General features: G+C 40.0%; 1 protein-coding gene across 1 annotated transcript in view; it reads right to left on the bottom strand.

The window, feature by feature from the left end:
• MYO10 (myosin X) overlaps positions 1-15,707 on the bottom strand; it is a 162,407-nt gene that overhangs the window by 53,852 nt on the left and 92,848 nt on the right. Inside the window, exons 5-18 of the mRNA XM_032117673.1 lie at positions 12,369-12,503; positions 11,240-11,364; positions 10,325-10,338; positions 10,116-10,200; positions 9,346-9,449; positions 7,150-7,279; positions 6,106-6,224; positions 5,284-5,430; positions 5,004-5,104; positions 4,715-4,781; positions 3,514-3,606; positions 2,705-2,773; positions 2,444-2,526; positions 848-956 (exon numbers count right to left, since the gene is read on the bottom strand). Of these exons, the coding sequence (XP_031973564.1) occupies positions 848-956; positions 2,444-2,526; positions 2,705-2,773; positions 3,514-3,606; positions 4,715-4,781; positions 5,004-5,104; positions 5,284-5,430; positions 6,106-6,224; positions 7,150-7,279; positions 9,346-9,449; positions 10,116-10,200; positions 10,325-10,338; positions 11,240-11,364; positions 12,369-12,503 (1,381 nt within the window). The remainder of the gene's footprint in view (positions 1-847; positions 957-2,443; positions 2,527-2,704; positions 2,774-3,513; positions 3,607-4,714; positions 4,782-5,003; positions 5,105-5,283; positions 5,431-6,105; positions 6,225-7,149; positions 7,280-9,345; positions 9,450-10,115; positions 10,201-10,324; positions 10,339-11,239; positions 11,365-12,368; positions 12,504-15,707) is intronic.

The following is a 15,707-nucleotide window of genomic DNA, read 5'->3' as shown; positions in this document are numbered from 1 at the left end:
AGAGAAAACAGTACGTTCTGCTACCCCAGAGAACTAGCAAATGACACCATCTCGTGACAAGAAATGCGTACTTCTCAGATGAGTTATGGTAGCACAAAGCAAGCTGTCTCGAAAATACATTAGTGTTTTTTAATAAAAGACATTGTGTGTGCCCCAGCATACACTCCTTGCTGTTCTGTCCAACACTTACCAATAGTCTATTAGGATAACATCTGCCCTTAAGGGGTTTGAGTCTGCTCTTTTTTAAAAAAGTGAATGAACTCTGCAAATGTATATTAATTCAAGCACAATGAAAGGCAACTAATCCAGACTTGTACTCATGCAATTTAGGAGATGTTTCATGCCAATCTTTCTCTTTTAAATAATTTGCAGATAGACTTTATGCTAGATTTCAATTTGGTGCCATTTCTGATGAGAGGCTATAAAGCCTCATAAGAAGGTGTTTAACAAGAATGCCTTCCAAACTTTAAGTTAAAGCAAGGCAACACCCTAATGAGGTATTTATTTAGCACTTATTTTTCTAAGCATACAGGCACTGCTGTAAGGCTTTGTGGGATTTTGTGGTTGGATCTAGGTTATAAAGACAAACCGGGACAACTTCATAGATGAGCTTTAAAATAAGGACAAATAAGCAAGTGGTGAATGCAACAGTTTTGTGGGGATGGTGTGATGCAAAGGTTAGTGTCTACTTGAAACTAGCCAGGATCGGTTAATTAGCAGTGTCACAGAAGAGACAGAAATGTGTTCATGCTCAAGTTTAGCCTCTTTCAACCTGCACCTGTTCTTTACTCACCAGGGTTTGTCTATCACTGATTAGCTACAGAGCAGAGATGACACATTAACTAACCTTGAACTGGAGACTGACAGTGGGTTTTCGGTGCTTGCTTCCACATTTAAGAGTGTCCTGATTGTTGCGACTTGAAACATGTTCAAATAGATCATAGATGAAATCAAGACTGAAATGGAAAAGTAAAACAGTATTTCTGAAGTGGATCTTAACAGACTATGAGGTTCACCACTGTAGAATGCAAAGAAAGCACTGTCTCTTAGCAAGAAGCTCCTCCATCAAAAACTCACTTATTGATTTTCTCCGCAATTTTTAATAAACAATAGATTTCGACTTCGCAGAATTTATGCAGGGGATTAAAAATAAAAACAAAACAAGGAGGTTCTTTCTTCTCTACTCCAAACACATCATTAGGGAAATGAAGTGTGAAGTCCTAGAGGCTTTACTGCATTTTACTCCACTCACTCAACCAAAACTCCAGCAGACGGCAACTGGAATTGTACCCGAACTAAGACTGGTTAGGGAAGTAACACAAAATAGCCACCCATGTAAGCCTCACTTTAGATACCAGCGGTGCATGCTGTTTTCTACTCTATCAGTTAGGTACCCTCCTCTTACTATTTCTACAGAAACACAGATATTTTAATTCAAGCTCCACACAGATGTTGGTGCAAAAGCAAAACTAGGCCCAGCCAAGTTTAACTCATTTGTTCTTTTTACCTAGATGCTTCAATTGACAGATGTTATAGCCAAAACGTCATAAATCCAGAACAAATAACATAGAGAGGGAAATGCTTATTAACTGTTTCCCCTCCACAGAAGGGCTTAAGGGATTTACAAACAAGCAACTTGCACGGCAAGGCAGGGTGACTGGATGGGATAGGGGAGGGCAGTAGATGAGACAGCAACACCCAGGCTCAGCTCCCTCTTCTTCTACTGTTCCTCTGTGTGTCCTGAAGCCTCAACCAAATACCTACAAAAAGGGATGTGGTACTGCCCCAGCTCACAGGGTACCACTGTAAGGATCCCAAGACCTTACACAGCAGAACGACACGAGACATGTAGGTACCAAAGGCATCCAAGCTCAAGCTTTCAGTCAGATAAATCTTAACAGAAGTTCTCCCCTTGAAGCAATTACTGTATGGCAGCTTGCACTGTGGTAGTCCCCGACAGCAAGTGTTCAACCAAATTAGGGAATACCAGAAATACAAAAGTGAAGTAAAAAACCACACATACATGCTGCCTATGAGGCACTCTGAAACAGTTAAAAACCACTAACAGCTTCCACAATCCTTACTCATTACAGAGTAGCAAGTGAGTTCCCTAGGAATGCCCTGGACTGAACAGCAACAAGGTACTCTACAATATAGGTAAACTCGACTTTGTGAGAACCTGTTACAGTCAGATCTGCTTACAGGCAACTCTGATATGCTCATTTCTGTGATATGATATGCTCATCTCTATTTCATTCTATGCTCATTTCAGGTCTGTCAAGGTCTGATGCTATGCAACATCTAACATACTCAGACCCCAGCAGAATTAGGTGATCAATCCTGGCAGAATTAGTTGATACAACACCCCTTTTTCCTTAACAATCCTGGCAGAATTAGTTGATACAACACCCCTTTTTCCTTAACAAAAACGGCAGAAACTTACCTGCTTTCACGTAACAAGTTCAGGAGATCATCTCTGAAAGTATCTCTGTTCTTCTCCAAGATCCCCCTGACATCATACTGGACCTAGAAGGAAACAGAACTGGTTCAAACAACAAAGCCAAACAGTCAGGCACCTCTTACAAGAGCGGTACTGTAAAAAGTGCAGAGGGAACAGAGTGCTTTAGTTAATTTTGAACAGCCTTGGGGGAAAATTAAGCTAATGAAAATTCTGCTTGGAATAATTTCAGCAAATAAAAATTACCTCCCCAGCGTAGTGCTTCACTCCAAAGTTGTGAACGGCAACCCTTGGTTTTACATAAAAAGGATTGTTCTAATTGGAGGGGAAAAAAAAGAGAAAAATATTTGGAGGGGGTTGTCACATTATCCTCTCAACCCATACCTAAATAGACCATTGTCTTCCAGTGAACTCCCTGGAAGATTAGTGCTCCAAAAGCAAACAAGCAATTCATAATGATAATAGGATTTGTTAGTCTGGGCTGCTTCACATGCAGTAATAACAGATTTATAGTATATAAAAAGGCATTACACTAAACCTGAACCCCATCTGTCAGAACCATCTACAAAAGGCACTTTGAAAGAGAAGGTTCTATCTTAAGCTGGCAGTTATGAAGATTGGTGGATATGCTTGCATCCCAGAAATCGTGAAAAATAATTCAAGGATCCCAAATAAAGGTACCACTAACCTGGACAGAGGGAACAGCAAACTTCCAGTGAATGACGTAATTTACTGAATGATGTGAATACTTCATTAAATCAAGGGAATTGAAGATCTAAATAATCTGACCTACTGCAGGTTGACAGAGTTCTAATTAAGAGTAGAATTTGACTGATTCACCACAATGGAAAGCTTTAACTGAACAGCAACAAGGATATGTTCTTCCAGTAACCAACTCAGCCTTGACAGCAAATTATATGGATTGCCATGGAAGTAGGATCACATCCAAAAAAGCCTCTAGAACTATGCACCCATATGTTTGAACCATGAATTTCTACAGAAGCAAAGAGATCCTACATAATTTGCACAGAAAATATCAGCAAAACATCACATACAGCATGCTGGGCATTCAACTTCTCCAGTAAGGTGGAGTCAGTAGCTTGAGGAAAATGGCTCTCCTCATTGATGAGTGCCAGTAGTCCCAGTTTCTAGAATAGCAAGAAGAGGGAGAAGATGAATTAGTGCACAGATGGACACAGCTGTTTTCCCCAGTTTGGAAAAATCACAAAGTCCTTGAAGTTGCTGTGTGCAGAGAGGCACAAAAAAGTCATATACTACTAAAACACCAGTCTTGAAGGTGACTGCAATCCTATTTTTCTGGCAACACTCCTTTTGAAATACAGAGCACATGATCTGTGGGCAAGAAAAACGAGCTACTGGAAGAATCAACAGTTCTCCTGATGTAGGCAGTTTTTAGATGCATGCAATGACACTGCCCCAGAACATATCCCCAGCCTCCAAGATCTCCAACGATCAGGAGTCCGAGGAGTTTGTAAAACAGCCTTTCAAAAAAGTTTCTTCCATATAATTATGTACCCAGTTGTTGAACCAATGCAAACTATTAGCACCCACAGTGCCCAGGGGCAGAGCAAAAGATGGACAGTTTAACTTTGCCCTGCGTGAAGCACAACCTCCCTTTGCTTTGCATATACCCCTGTGTAATTTCCTTTGATGTTCCCTACTTCTCATGCTAGAAGAGGTGGTAAACAAACCAAGCTGCCCCACAATTAATTAATGTGTCCAGCAAGCTCCAGGTTGATACAGCCTCTCAGAAAAACACAGTTCTCTGGGTGCACATTTTAATAAGCCATGTCCCAAGGGCCCAGAGCAGCTCCTGAAAAGCCACACTGCCCTGACTGCAGTCACGTCCTGCCAGCTGGATCTCCTGCCCGCTGCCACTCGCTTCTGTGCTCGGCTGAGCTCTTGCAATCACACACCCAGCCATGGAGATACACTCACACAGCCCGCCTGGACTGACGGCAAGAGTGAGCATGGATCAAATTACTCCTTTTAACCATCTCCAAATACTGCTTTTGTATATAATCACACACAGAGAAAAGTTGCTACAAGGAAAAGAGCTCACAATATAATTCTCAATATAAACATACATGAAAATGATCTGATTAAAAGTTTGCTATTTAAACATGCAAGCTCTACCAGTCTCTTCACTTGTTCTTTGTATTAACAAATATTTTTAAGACCTATTACTGCAGAAGAAAAACGAACAATAGGTAACAGTATCAAATTCTTTCTTACCTTTTCAATAAGATCCAAGCACTCTCCATTGTCTGTCCAATCAATATCTTCCCAAATTAGTCCTTCCCTAAGGAAAATAAAGCAGGCCTTTTAATTGAAATTATTTTAGTTGTAGAAATAGGAGAAGCTGGTGTATTTATCTTGCAAATCACAGCAAAATCAGCTTGCTTTTATAAAATACACAGCTCCAGACAGAGATTTTCAAAGGAAGCTAAGGTAGCTGCAAACTAAGATTTCAAGTGAATACCATATTGTCGAAATTCTTTCAAATTTGTCCTCTCTCTCTTACCTGCTGTACTCCAGTTGCTCCAAGGAAAAGATGTGCTTGTTGAAATACTCCTGAAGCTTCTCATTTGCATAGTTAATATTGAACTGCTCAAAACGGTTTACCTAAAGAGACAAGAAATTTTCAAAAATGCATACACTTCAAGTATTTTAATTTGTAAACAAGGGAATGGGTTAAGTCATAACATGTTTAACAATCAAGTTCCAGAGAAGAGGATAAAAATATGTAAAGCAATAAAGCAGAAATATCAGACAAGCCATTTGAATAAGCTTTTGAAACCCACCTCAAAGTTTTCAAATCCAAATATGTCCAAAATTCCAATAGTCTTGAAGTCTTCCTTGCTCCTGATTCTGCTATTGATTTTCTTAATGACCCAAGCAAAACACTGAGAATAAAGTGCCATAGCCATAGAATCTCTGCTGTCTATTGCCTGCATTAAAGAAATACACAACACATCAACCACCCCTTGACTGAGAAATGACCAGACTCTGCTGGTCAGTGTCCTTAGCACAGCACAAAGCAATGTATAATGCAAGAGGCTTCCTATTCCTATGTAGCTTGACAGCAATTATACTAACACTTACAAGGCATCATGATTTGAGATTTAACAGTTTAGCTTAAAACAGCTGTACACCTATGTGGCTTTAAAATTACATTTCAAGGCTAAAGCATTCAAAAAACTAGGAAATTATAAACTTAAGTTGCGGATGAAGGAAGTAGTAGTGTAGGAAATAATACCTTAACTCACCCTTTTCCAGAGGGAAGCATAATGTTATACATACCTATTTCTAATTCCCTTCTTGTAAATTGTAAAAATATTTCTCCTGAAAATTTTGAAAAAACACCCCCCGACACAAGTCTCCAAAATGAAAAGAATATCAGCCTACATGTTTAGAATTTGAAAAAAATGGTAAGTAATCAGGCTTCATAAAAGTAACAGGAGACAAGCTACGAGTCCTGGCCAGAATAATAGATGGGATCTTGGTTACAACTCTGATGCATGAGCTAAGCTTCTGTTCTTGAGTGATCAATGACTTCTCTGGACTTGAAGACTGAGACATCTTTCAAAGACCCTAAAAACACGTCAAAACTGAGATGCCTTTACCTGTTGTATACTAAGAGGTGTTAGGATTTCTTCTCCCCTGAGTATCATCGACCTCTGTGTCAATGCTTCTGTTAGCTGTGTGGAGTCCAACCCCAGTAACTCAGCAGATCTACCCAGGGCTGGAAAAGGAGAAAGAAAAATACAAATATGTCCTTCAATGTACAAAGTTATGAAACCAGTTTTGTTTTCTACCATTATTATTACTACTACCACCACCACCATTTTAGATGCTCCTGAAATGACAGGGTTTAGAGATGAAAACACAACTAGAAATTCTAGGATACTGTTTTGCTGCTCATGAAAAGGCATAAATATGTACATCTGAGGGAAATTAGCAGTAGAAATACATCACAGGTAAGTCACAAATATTTATTTTTCTCCTACATGTCAATAATTCAAACAATCCACTACTTGCCCTAACACATTTTTCCAAACACAAACAGTAATTGACTCTTTTCCACATGAATGTGTTTCTGCTTTGCTTGGGATGATGAGGATAAACCAATGAAATTTTTCTTCCATGCATACTTTAATTTCCAGTTTTGCTATAATGTGGTATAAAAAGCAGTACAGAATGCTACTCTCTAATGCCATATTCAAACAAACATTTTAAATGCCCACCAGCTCAATCTTTAGACATACCAGCACATTCTTTCAGATATGTAACTGAAATATTGAAAGCTCTAAAAAAAGATACTTTCAGTGAAGGTCTTGGTTAGGGAATGTATTTGAGCACTTAAGTTTTATCAACTTGAGAATATTTCAAAGAAGGAATTAAATTCAAATAGAATTTCATTACTGTTAATGGAATAAATATGTCTCCAAGGTCTTCCCAAATGAAGACCCAGTATACAGCAGCAGACTACTGTGCCTTATTTGTCAAACCCCATCCTCCCAAAGTAACATTTTAATCAACGTTTACAGACGTTAAAAAGTAGTAAAACCCTTTCACTGCCTGTCCTTGCTATGTTCAGATATACTAACAACGAATAAGGCTTTCAGAACCCCAAGAAACCTTCAGATTTGGATGCACAGCCTTCTCACCTGTTTTAAAGGACACTTGTGCCCCACCAGCAGTGATGAACTCAACGTTTCCCAGATGCAAAATGCCAGCCAACAGCCTCAGAACTTCTTGTACTTCCTCCCTGCTGAACTCCATCACTTCCATTGCAGTCTGGAATGACATGTGAGCTTCTTCAATAACATGTACACAGACTCAAAAATAGGAGGCCTTGGAAAAGCAAGTCAGGACTAAAAGAAAGCTGGCTGAAGTCCATTCCTTTGGTTTCATCCCAAATTGAATACACTCAAAGGCATCACTGGGACATCTTGGAACATGTAAGTATTGCTCTGCTTTTAAGAAATTTCATTTTGATGCTGTAATGATGTTGTAATTTGCTTTCAAATTCATCATTAAAATCATATAAATATTGGAACGACCTACTGAGCTGTGCATCAGATGCAATTACTCTAATTTGAATTATTAATTGATTACCCCCTGCGTGTTTTTACCAAAATTTGCCTACTGGCCTTGTAGGTAACAAGGCATGGGGGAGGAAAAACACAGCAGCATGTAAGATTTGATCATTTTTGTGCCCAAACATGCACCTTTCCAATGTGGTCTGACAACTTCCAGTAAAATTGAGGAGGAAAGGTATCTATATAAAAAGTGCTGAATTTATGAATAAACAATATGGCAACAATCAAGGCTCCACTACATAAATGAGGAGAAGAGCAAATAATAAAACACTAAAAGAAGTACTAAAACAAGAGGAACAAATGCTTTCCTTTGACACAGAAAGGGTAATTGTATGCCTTTGAAATGACCAAACTTTCCAAATTTGGGTGTCACATGAGCCTTTTTGAGACCAGATCACAGTTTTGTACCCTTACAGACTCATTATGGTATAGTCAATGCAGGTGTTTGACAGAGGACACATTTTATCTTTCATAAATCATCCACTACAAATGGAAAAGCCTCAGACTCATCCCACAATTCAAAGCAGAGTAGTGATAATGGTTGAAGGCTTAATTTGTAAAGAAGACCTCTCACAACAAAAGGGCAGCAGCACTACGAGTTCATCTCCCTGCTCACTGTGCTGCTCCTCCCTGTCTCCTACAAAAAAAGTTTCCCTTAAGTAACATTTCCAAGACTTAGACTGCAATAAAAGCAGGCAGAGGAGATGACTACAATAGGGAAAGACAGGTGAGGGTGAGCTGCAGGGGTTTCTGCCCACCTCCTGCTCTGGGAATGCAGGCTGGCACTCCCTGCTCCCAGCCTGCCCATGCTGCGGGCAGCAGGCAAACATCACCTGCCCAGCTGATTTCATGCCCTGCCTACCCTGGGATGATTAGCACAAATTAAATGTCATGCTAATTAACTTCAGCATGTGACTACAATATAGACAGGTTACCAACTTTTCCAACACTTCCTTCCACCACACAAGATGAGAGATTTTTTCTCTAAAAAAACCTGCTGCATCCACTACACATTCATTTGTCAATTTAGCAAAAACGTTACCATAGCTAAGAAAAACAGTTTGGTGAAGGGCATAAAACCAAGCATTTGATCTGATTTTTAAAATCTAACACACATCACCTCAGTGCTACAATACCCAATCAGCGTGATCAGTATAGACTAATTGCTGTGGATGTAAGATATAAAGATATCCAGAGAGATTCCATCAGGACTCGGTTTTTAATCTGTGCTTATGTTTTCATAACTCTGTTGTGTAAATTACTGTACACAATTGGATTTCCCAGCTGCAACTTAGAGTCACAGGTGCTTCACTCCCTGTGTGCTGCACTGCAGGCTCCACCCAGTAGATGCCACATGATTTGGGCAAAGCTTTCAGATTGAAAAACAGTGAAAAAAAAATTAAAAAAAAAAAATATATACATATCTGTAGCATAAAACAATGCGGGGAAAGGCAAATGCATGTAAAAGTCTTACTGACTTCCCAACAGATACTATTTTCATTTCAAAATGTAAGCATTTTGCTAAATTACAGCACACTTTGAAACAACGGAGTAAATGAAATACTGGAGGAAAGGTAAAGGCACGCTCAAAATGAGATTGAAGCATTTTGAGAAAATATAAGTCCCTGTAAGACTAATGCCTCAATGAAAGAGCTGCACATGCAGGAAGGCACAGAAAGCCTTTGTACCCTGCTGTCAATGGACTCCACACACCCGAACTTCCAGCATTTTTAAAGCAAAAGAACTAGGGAAGCAACTCACAATGACTTCCTTGAAAGAATCTTTGTCGCTGATTGTCTTATCCGCTATACATCCAGACTGGTTCAGGTAGTGGTAGTTCTCAGGTACAGACAAGTAAAAAGCATCTAATGAGGAGAGAAAACAGGGTGAGTGAAAAGAAATACCAAAACAAAAGTACTCCACAAACTACTATATCAGAGTTAAACAGGTCACAATTCATTTGCTCAGAAATTATAATAAGGCACAAGACAAAGTTTTACATTAAAATCAGATGGGGGGGTTATTTTGCTGGGTTTTATTTAGCTGCATAATAGAGTTAACTCTACTTTTTAGCATGCAAAGACAGCAGGCCCACAGGGAGATGCTGAGACAGCTTTAGGCAATTTTGCACATAAACAAATGTCATTTCTTTTGTTCAGTGGATTTATTCTTTATGAGAAAGGATTAGAACAACCAGAATTATTTATCTTTGTTGCTGTGGAGTTATTTAGTACCAGCAAAAATATTCAGCTTGAACAGAATGAGGCATGTTTGTCCCCAAGTCATTTTCCCAAGGCCACAGCAGAAGCTGGGAGAAAAAACTACCATCAGCTCAGTGATATTCTTCAGCTAAGTAGGTTCCTTTATCAAACTGAGCTCAAATTCACATTCACTGAATCCCATCTGAATAAATAACCTATTTCTCTGCTTGGGTTAGTGGGTTTCTGCAGTTAAATTCTCCACTGCTGTCACCACTGCTGACTGCTAGCAGAAAACCACTACAGTTGTGTGACTTGTGCTTTGTCACTCACCTTTCTCTCTCTCTTCCATCCCTGCCAGCAGAGCATAGAATATATGATAATTTCTTTCCCCGGGGTTTTGTCTTACTACACGATTCTGTCAAAGTAAAAAATAGTTTCCACTTAAGTGATCATTTTTAAGGACAGATTTTTTATCCACAGTTTCAGAGAAAACATTAAATCAAACACAATTAATTAAGCAAAAGCAAACGTGATCTTACTTTTTCCAATAAATCTGGAGCCAGCAAGAACAGCTTCAGTCAAGGAATAAAAAGCAATTAATGCAGAAGTTTTTTATAATCTTGCTTCTTTCATTTGAGACAATAGGAAGACTATCACTGTCTTCTCACAACATGCTAAGCATGCTTCATACAATACACCTACAACAAGATAAATAAAGTAGCAACAATGACAATATTGTAGCAGTTCTAATATCAGTGGATCAACACCTTCTCTTCCATCGCATCAAAACTGGACTTGGCAGATTCTGCATTTTAAATGACATCTGTTTTCTTTTGCTTTTTCCCTTCCCTAAAGGTTGGAAACAACTTCAAGAACTAAATCTGTCCCACTGCAAAAGCAGCTTAAGTTTAAAAAAGCAGGTAGTATTCCTCTTGGAATATTCCTCATCCCCACTGCTCTGGTGCTCTAGGAGAGCTGGCTCATAGTCTGATTTTGCTAAATACAGGACAAGTCCGAGGACTTAACCCACCCAGACTCACACTGCAGAAACTGAGCAGCTCTGCTCCTTCAAGTACTTTTCCAGAGAACTAAGCAGCTTATCTTTGGATATAGTAATGAGGGAAATGGCTCACAACTGAAGTTATTCCCAAAGACTCAGGCTGTTTTAGCTCACTAAATGGGAACATGCACATGAGCCATGCCATGCTAGCAGTAGCAATACAAAATGCTGGTCCTCCAAGAGTACATACACCCCACGCTGCCACAAAAGCGTGTGTGCATGTGTGAATTTGGTGTTGCTGCCTCCCCTTCCCACCTACATCAGCTCAGTTTAACTGCACATATTTCAGGACGGGGTGAAAGGACAAAGGCAAGACAGTTCTCCCTCAGTCCTCCATCAAGGAGGTACATGGGGACTTCCCACAAACAGGCATGAAATCACTAAATGAGGATACAATCCATAATTCTTCCTCCCTGAATGTTTCCTTTCTGACAGATGTTCAGCTGAATAAACTTCCCAAAGCGACTTGAGTTGTTGTTGTAAACAGTCTTCGCATTGCCAAAAGCTTCCATAATTGGACTGTGAAAACAAAAAACGACAGGAGTGTTAACATGTGACCAGCATGCCAACAGCTTCACATGGGGCTGGGGAAAGGAACAACACTCTGACAAGCTCCCCTCTGACACTCTCCTCAACAGCAGGCTACATCCCAGCATTACCCTCCATTTATTAGCAATGGGCATCTCAGCTTCCCACCAAAAGATGCAAGTATTCATGCAACAGGAAGATAAATCATGCTGAACTACTCTGCAGCTGCAGAGTAGTTACTGCTACTCGCTACTTTTGCAATCGCTCAAAAGATGCACGCAATGCTCACTGCAGTACTCAAATGATAGAAATAAGAAATCTCAGCACATGCAAATTGCTAGACAGATGTAAGGAGTCCTTGTCCTAAGGCAATTAAAAAAAATAACTACATCAAGATACAGCACGTACAGCAGAGATGAAGCAAGATAAACAAAAGTAATAGCATCTTAAATTGCCTTTGTTTTTAAATAGTTTAGAACCGTGTCATTTCATGTGAACACCAAGATTTCTTTTTTGCTTGAGTAGATTGTGTCCAATTTATCTGATCATTTACTCATCTGTGTTATCAGTTCTCCTTATCCTCCCTCTCCTCAGCATGCTTTTACCGCTTGAGCACTTAATCCTCACCGTGCTGTATCTTGTTCTAACGCATCCTCAGGCTACACAAACTGAACCAAAGGTTTCTCACTCCCATCACCCATTTCCCTCACTCTGATTATCTGAATTCAGCTCTACACAAAAATGAAAGCCACCATTAAAGCTTCATCCATTTCAAAACTCTGCATATTTTTGCTTCACCAAGAGATACCACCATGCTCACCACTCTCTAGAAGAGCCAGGTAATTTTGTTTAATGGAATATTTCCCTCTCTCCAATATTCATTTTATTGTTCAGTAAATACACACACACATATTTGATTACACTGCAAGCTCTTACTTCAATGTCAAGGCTCATGTCTTCTGAAAAAAATACCCATGTATTGAAAGATCTAGTACCTGCTCTCAAGAATAGCTTGCTCCACGCAGGAGGTCTTCTCTCTGGAGGACAGCTCCAGTGAATGTTGGCTCATTGCAGACAAGAACTTGAGAATCAGCTTAGTGCTCTCTGTCTTACCAGCACCACTTTCGCCACTGAAAGAAGAGGAGGAAATGGTTTGCACAGTCCCGCTAGCCAGTGAAGAAGCCCTCTGGCTGGCCAGCCACACTCCACATTACTGGAAGTCAGGAAGACCGGGGTGATTAGAAATGATGGTCAGATGGAGACAGAACACCCTGTTAACTTCCTGAATATGACATCCAGGGAAAAACACAAGCTGTCCTTAGGCTTCATACCACTGCTCAGACAGCATTTCAAGGCACTGACTGCCAATGTACACACACCTAGGAGGCAACAAAGAGCTCTCTGAATGCAAACAATTATCCAACACTTCCCACTATCATGTTAAAGTCACAACAATGGCATGGCAATGGTCAGGGATAAAGACCAAACTACAAATTAAGATGGGAAAGTTTGGGATACGTTGCAGCAATCTAGCTAATGAAGGAGCCCTGCTGTGAAGAGGAGGAAGTTAAAGACACTAATGCTCAGTCTAACACATAAAGGATACTTATAAAATTAATACTGAAATTCTTAGAGAACTACATACTCTTTAAACAAACTTTCTATATACCTATTGAAACAAACCAGTTTCATGTGAGTTCAAAATATACAATTTTCACCTCTCATTACCATCAGAGATGTAAAACCTCTCATCACCACCCACACGAGAACAAAGCAATTTGATAATGCTAAATTGACATTCTCAAAACAAACTGTTAATAAGCAACCCTGCTGATACAAACAGAAGGCAATATACTCAGTTTCTCTTCAAAACCAACTCTCTAAAAAGGGAAAGTTTAAATTTGGCTCATTTCCCCAATATCCTTTCTCTTCAATTATGTAGCCTAAACACACACTGTGAGCCATTAAGAAATACAATTTGTGGGTAAAGTTTGTCTAGTTTTCTCACTCTTCATCTTGAGACATAGCACTGTATCCTAAGCTGTGGCCTAGTTCCTAATTAAGCTGTACCTAATTTCAGTTTACTCCCAAAGAGAGAGGGTATATTTTGGTCTTACTTCACGTTTTCCATTGTAGCAAGTGGGAATTTTGTCACTGACTTTGATGGAGCACAACTGGGCATGTGGAGCAAGCTTAGATAATTTGACAGTTCTATGTTGTGCCATTGCTGAGTAATGACCCCACTGGTTTTAGATTACAACAAAGTATAATGACGCTTTCTAGTAAAAAGCAAAGAAGAAAGGTACCACCCAAGAAAACAGCATGACATTTTCCTGCAAATGAATGTCAACAATAAAATTAGGGAAGAGACACTCAGGAAACATAATGAGACATCTTCATTACCGCCAGTATGTTCCAGCAAGTGTGATACATCCATTACATTTAAACCACATAAAAAAATTTCTGTAGTGTTTTTTTATGTAATTTTACCCTTGACGTCTGGCCTTTTCAGTATTCCTTCCTTTTCTCTTTGCAGGCCCTCACTCATCTCCTCTGCCCCAGAAACAAATATTTAATATTCCTGCATTTAACACTCACCATAAAAAACATTTCTACTAGTAGTTTTGAGAAAATTTCACAAACCCTTGCATTATTCTTATCTAGTGCAATACATCATCCAGTGATACGCACCTCTTCCTGCCTAAATTCTCTCTCTCTGAGCCACATGTATAGCTCAACAGCAGGCACAGGGTGACACCTAAGAGGACATCACCTCTTTCACTAACACCATCTTTCCTCTGCCCCCACCCACAGTCCCCTCCTTTGGAGAATCTGTAGTTCTATGGAAGCTGAAAGTTACCCCACTGTAACTGAGAACCATAAAACAAGTGAGATACACAAAGCCAGTGGAAAAATACCTCCTGCACCTCTCTCTGGTACAGTTGGCATTACACACAATTATACGCTCTTGATTTTTTCTTGGAACAGGAGGGACTCAGAACTGGTTTGGTTCTGAACCTGCCCAGTGTCCTATTCTCACAGCTGCTAATTGGAGATGCCATGGAAGACATACAATACTTCCCTTCTGTGTTCTTCCAGCTTCCAGTTATTTGCTGTTCCGAGGCTTCCTGATCTGAATCTATTTTTTCTGTGTCTTGTAGCCCTGAATGGATTTATCTTCTATGAGTTTCTAGCCATACTCCCTTAAAAAGCAAAGGAACAAGCCTTGTTTTTTCAGATCCACCTCCTATTAGCTTCATGTGATACCTCTTAGTTCTCATGTTGGAAGGGGAAACCAACAATTCATCCTGGTGCTCTTTCTGCTGTGCATGACTTGATAGTGCTCCAAATTCAAGGTGCCTGTCTCCGTTAGCCATTTCCCATGTTATACTTCTGACTGCTTTTTAAATTTTCCTCTGAACCACCTTCAGTTACACAAAGTCTGGATCCATCCAAAGAATGGGTTTAGACAATGTTCTCTACTGTTCTCTACTCATTTAGTAGTAACCACTCCATTCTATCCACTTTTACAGTTATGTGGGATCAATCTTTCAGTCCTTAGAAAGCTTTCACCTACAAGGTCAGTAAAAGGGTGAATTTTTTAGTGCAACGTTTCCAGCCCATGAGTTAAAGTGCCCAGCTTGTTCCACATCACTACATTCAGGATTGTGAACATATTAAGTCTGACAGCAGCCCCAAAGGCCCCCACTTAGAAGACGTTTAGACTTTCTCCATGACTTGTTTTATGCAGGGCATCGTGCTAAGGGCACAGCAGCCTGGACTCATGACTGCCACAGCGTAAAAAGGGGTCACTGAGAGAGACTCCTCATTCTGAAGGATATAGCACTAAATCATTTCCCTGTTCTGTCTGGGTAAGAGACAGAACTGTCTGTAGTGGTTGCTAATCACAGGCACACCAAAGGCACTGGTCCATGGCCACCTCTGGAACTCCTAACCCAGCTCCTGAGTGGCCAAACAACCAGAAGCCCCACCTGGGGGAAGGTCCCAGGAAGGCCAAAGTGTACTTGAACTGAGACAGGAGGCCAGCACATGTCTTGACCCCACCTCCTCTTGGAATTCCTATCAGCTGAACACTGCTGGAACCGGGAGTGGTAGCTATACTTGTTCTTTTCTGTATCTTTTCTGCCTTTCTCTCTTTCTCTTTCTTCCTCTAATTCCCTCTTCTCGGAATTTTGTGTAACTTAAAATTGGATGAGCTTAGAGTTTGCTAAGTTAATGGGCTAAGTTAATGCTGTTTTATGTTGATGGAATCCTGCTCTAAACTTTTGCAAAAGTTCTCTGACTTTCTGCAGTTGACAGTAAAGTTTTTTATT

The sequence above is a fragment of the Corvus moneduloides genome, chromosome 1 (genome assembly GCF_009650955.1).
Source record: "Corvus moneduloides isolate bCorMon1 chromosome 1, bCorMon1.pri, whole genome shotgun sequence".
Lineage (NCBI taxonomy): Eukaryota > Metazoa > Chordata > Aves > Passeriformes > Corvidae > Corvus > Corvus moneduloides.
Note: the sequence above shows the minus strand (reverse complement) of the source record. Positions and strands in the feature narration are given on the sequence as shown.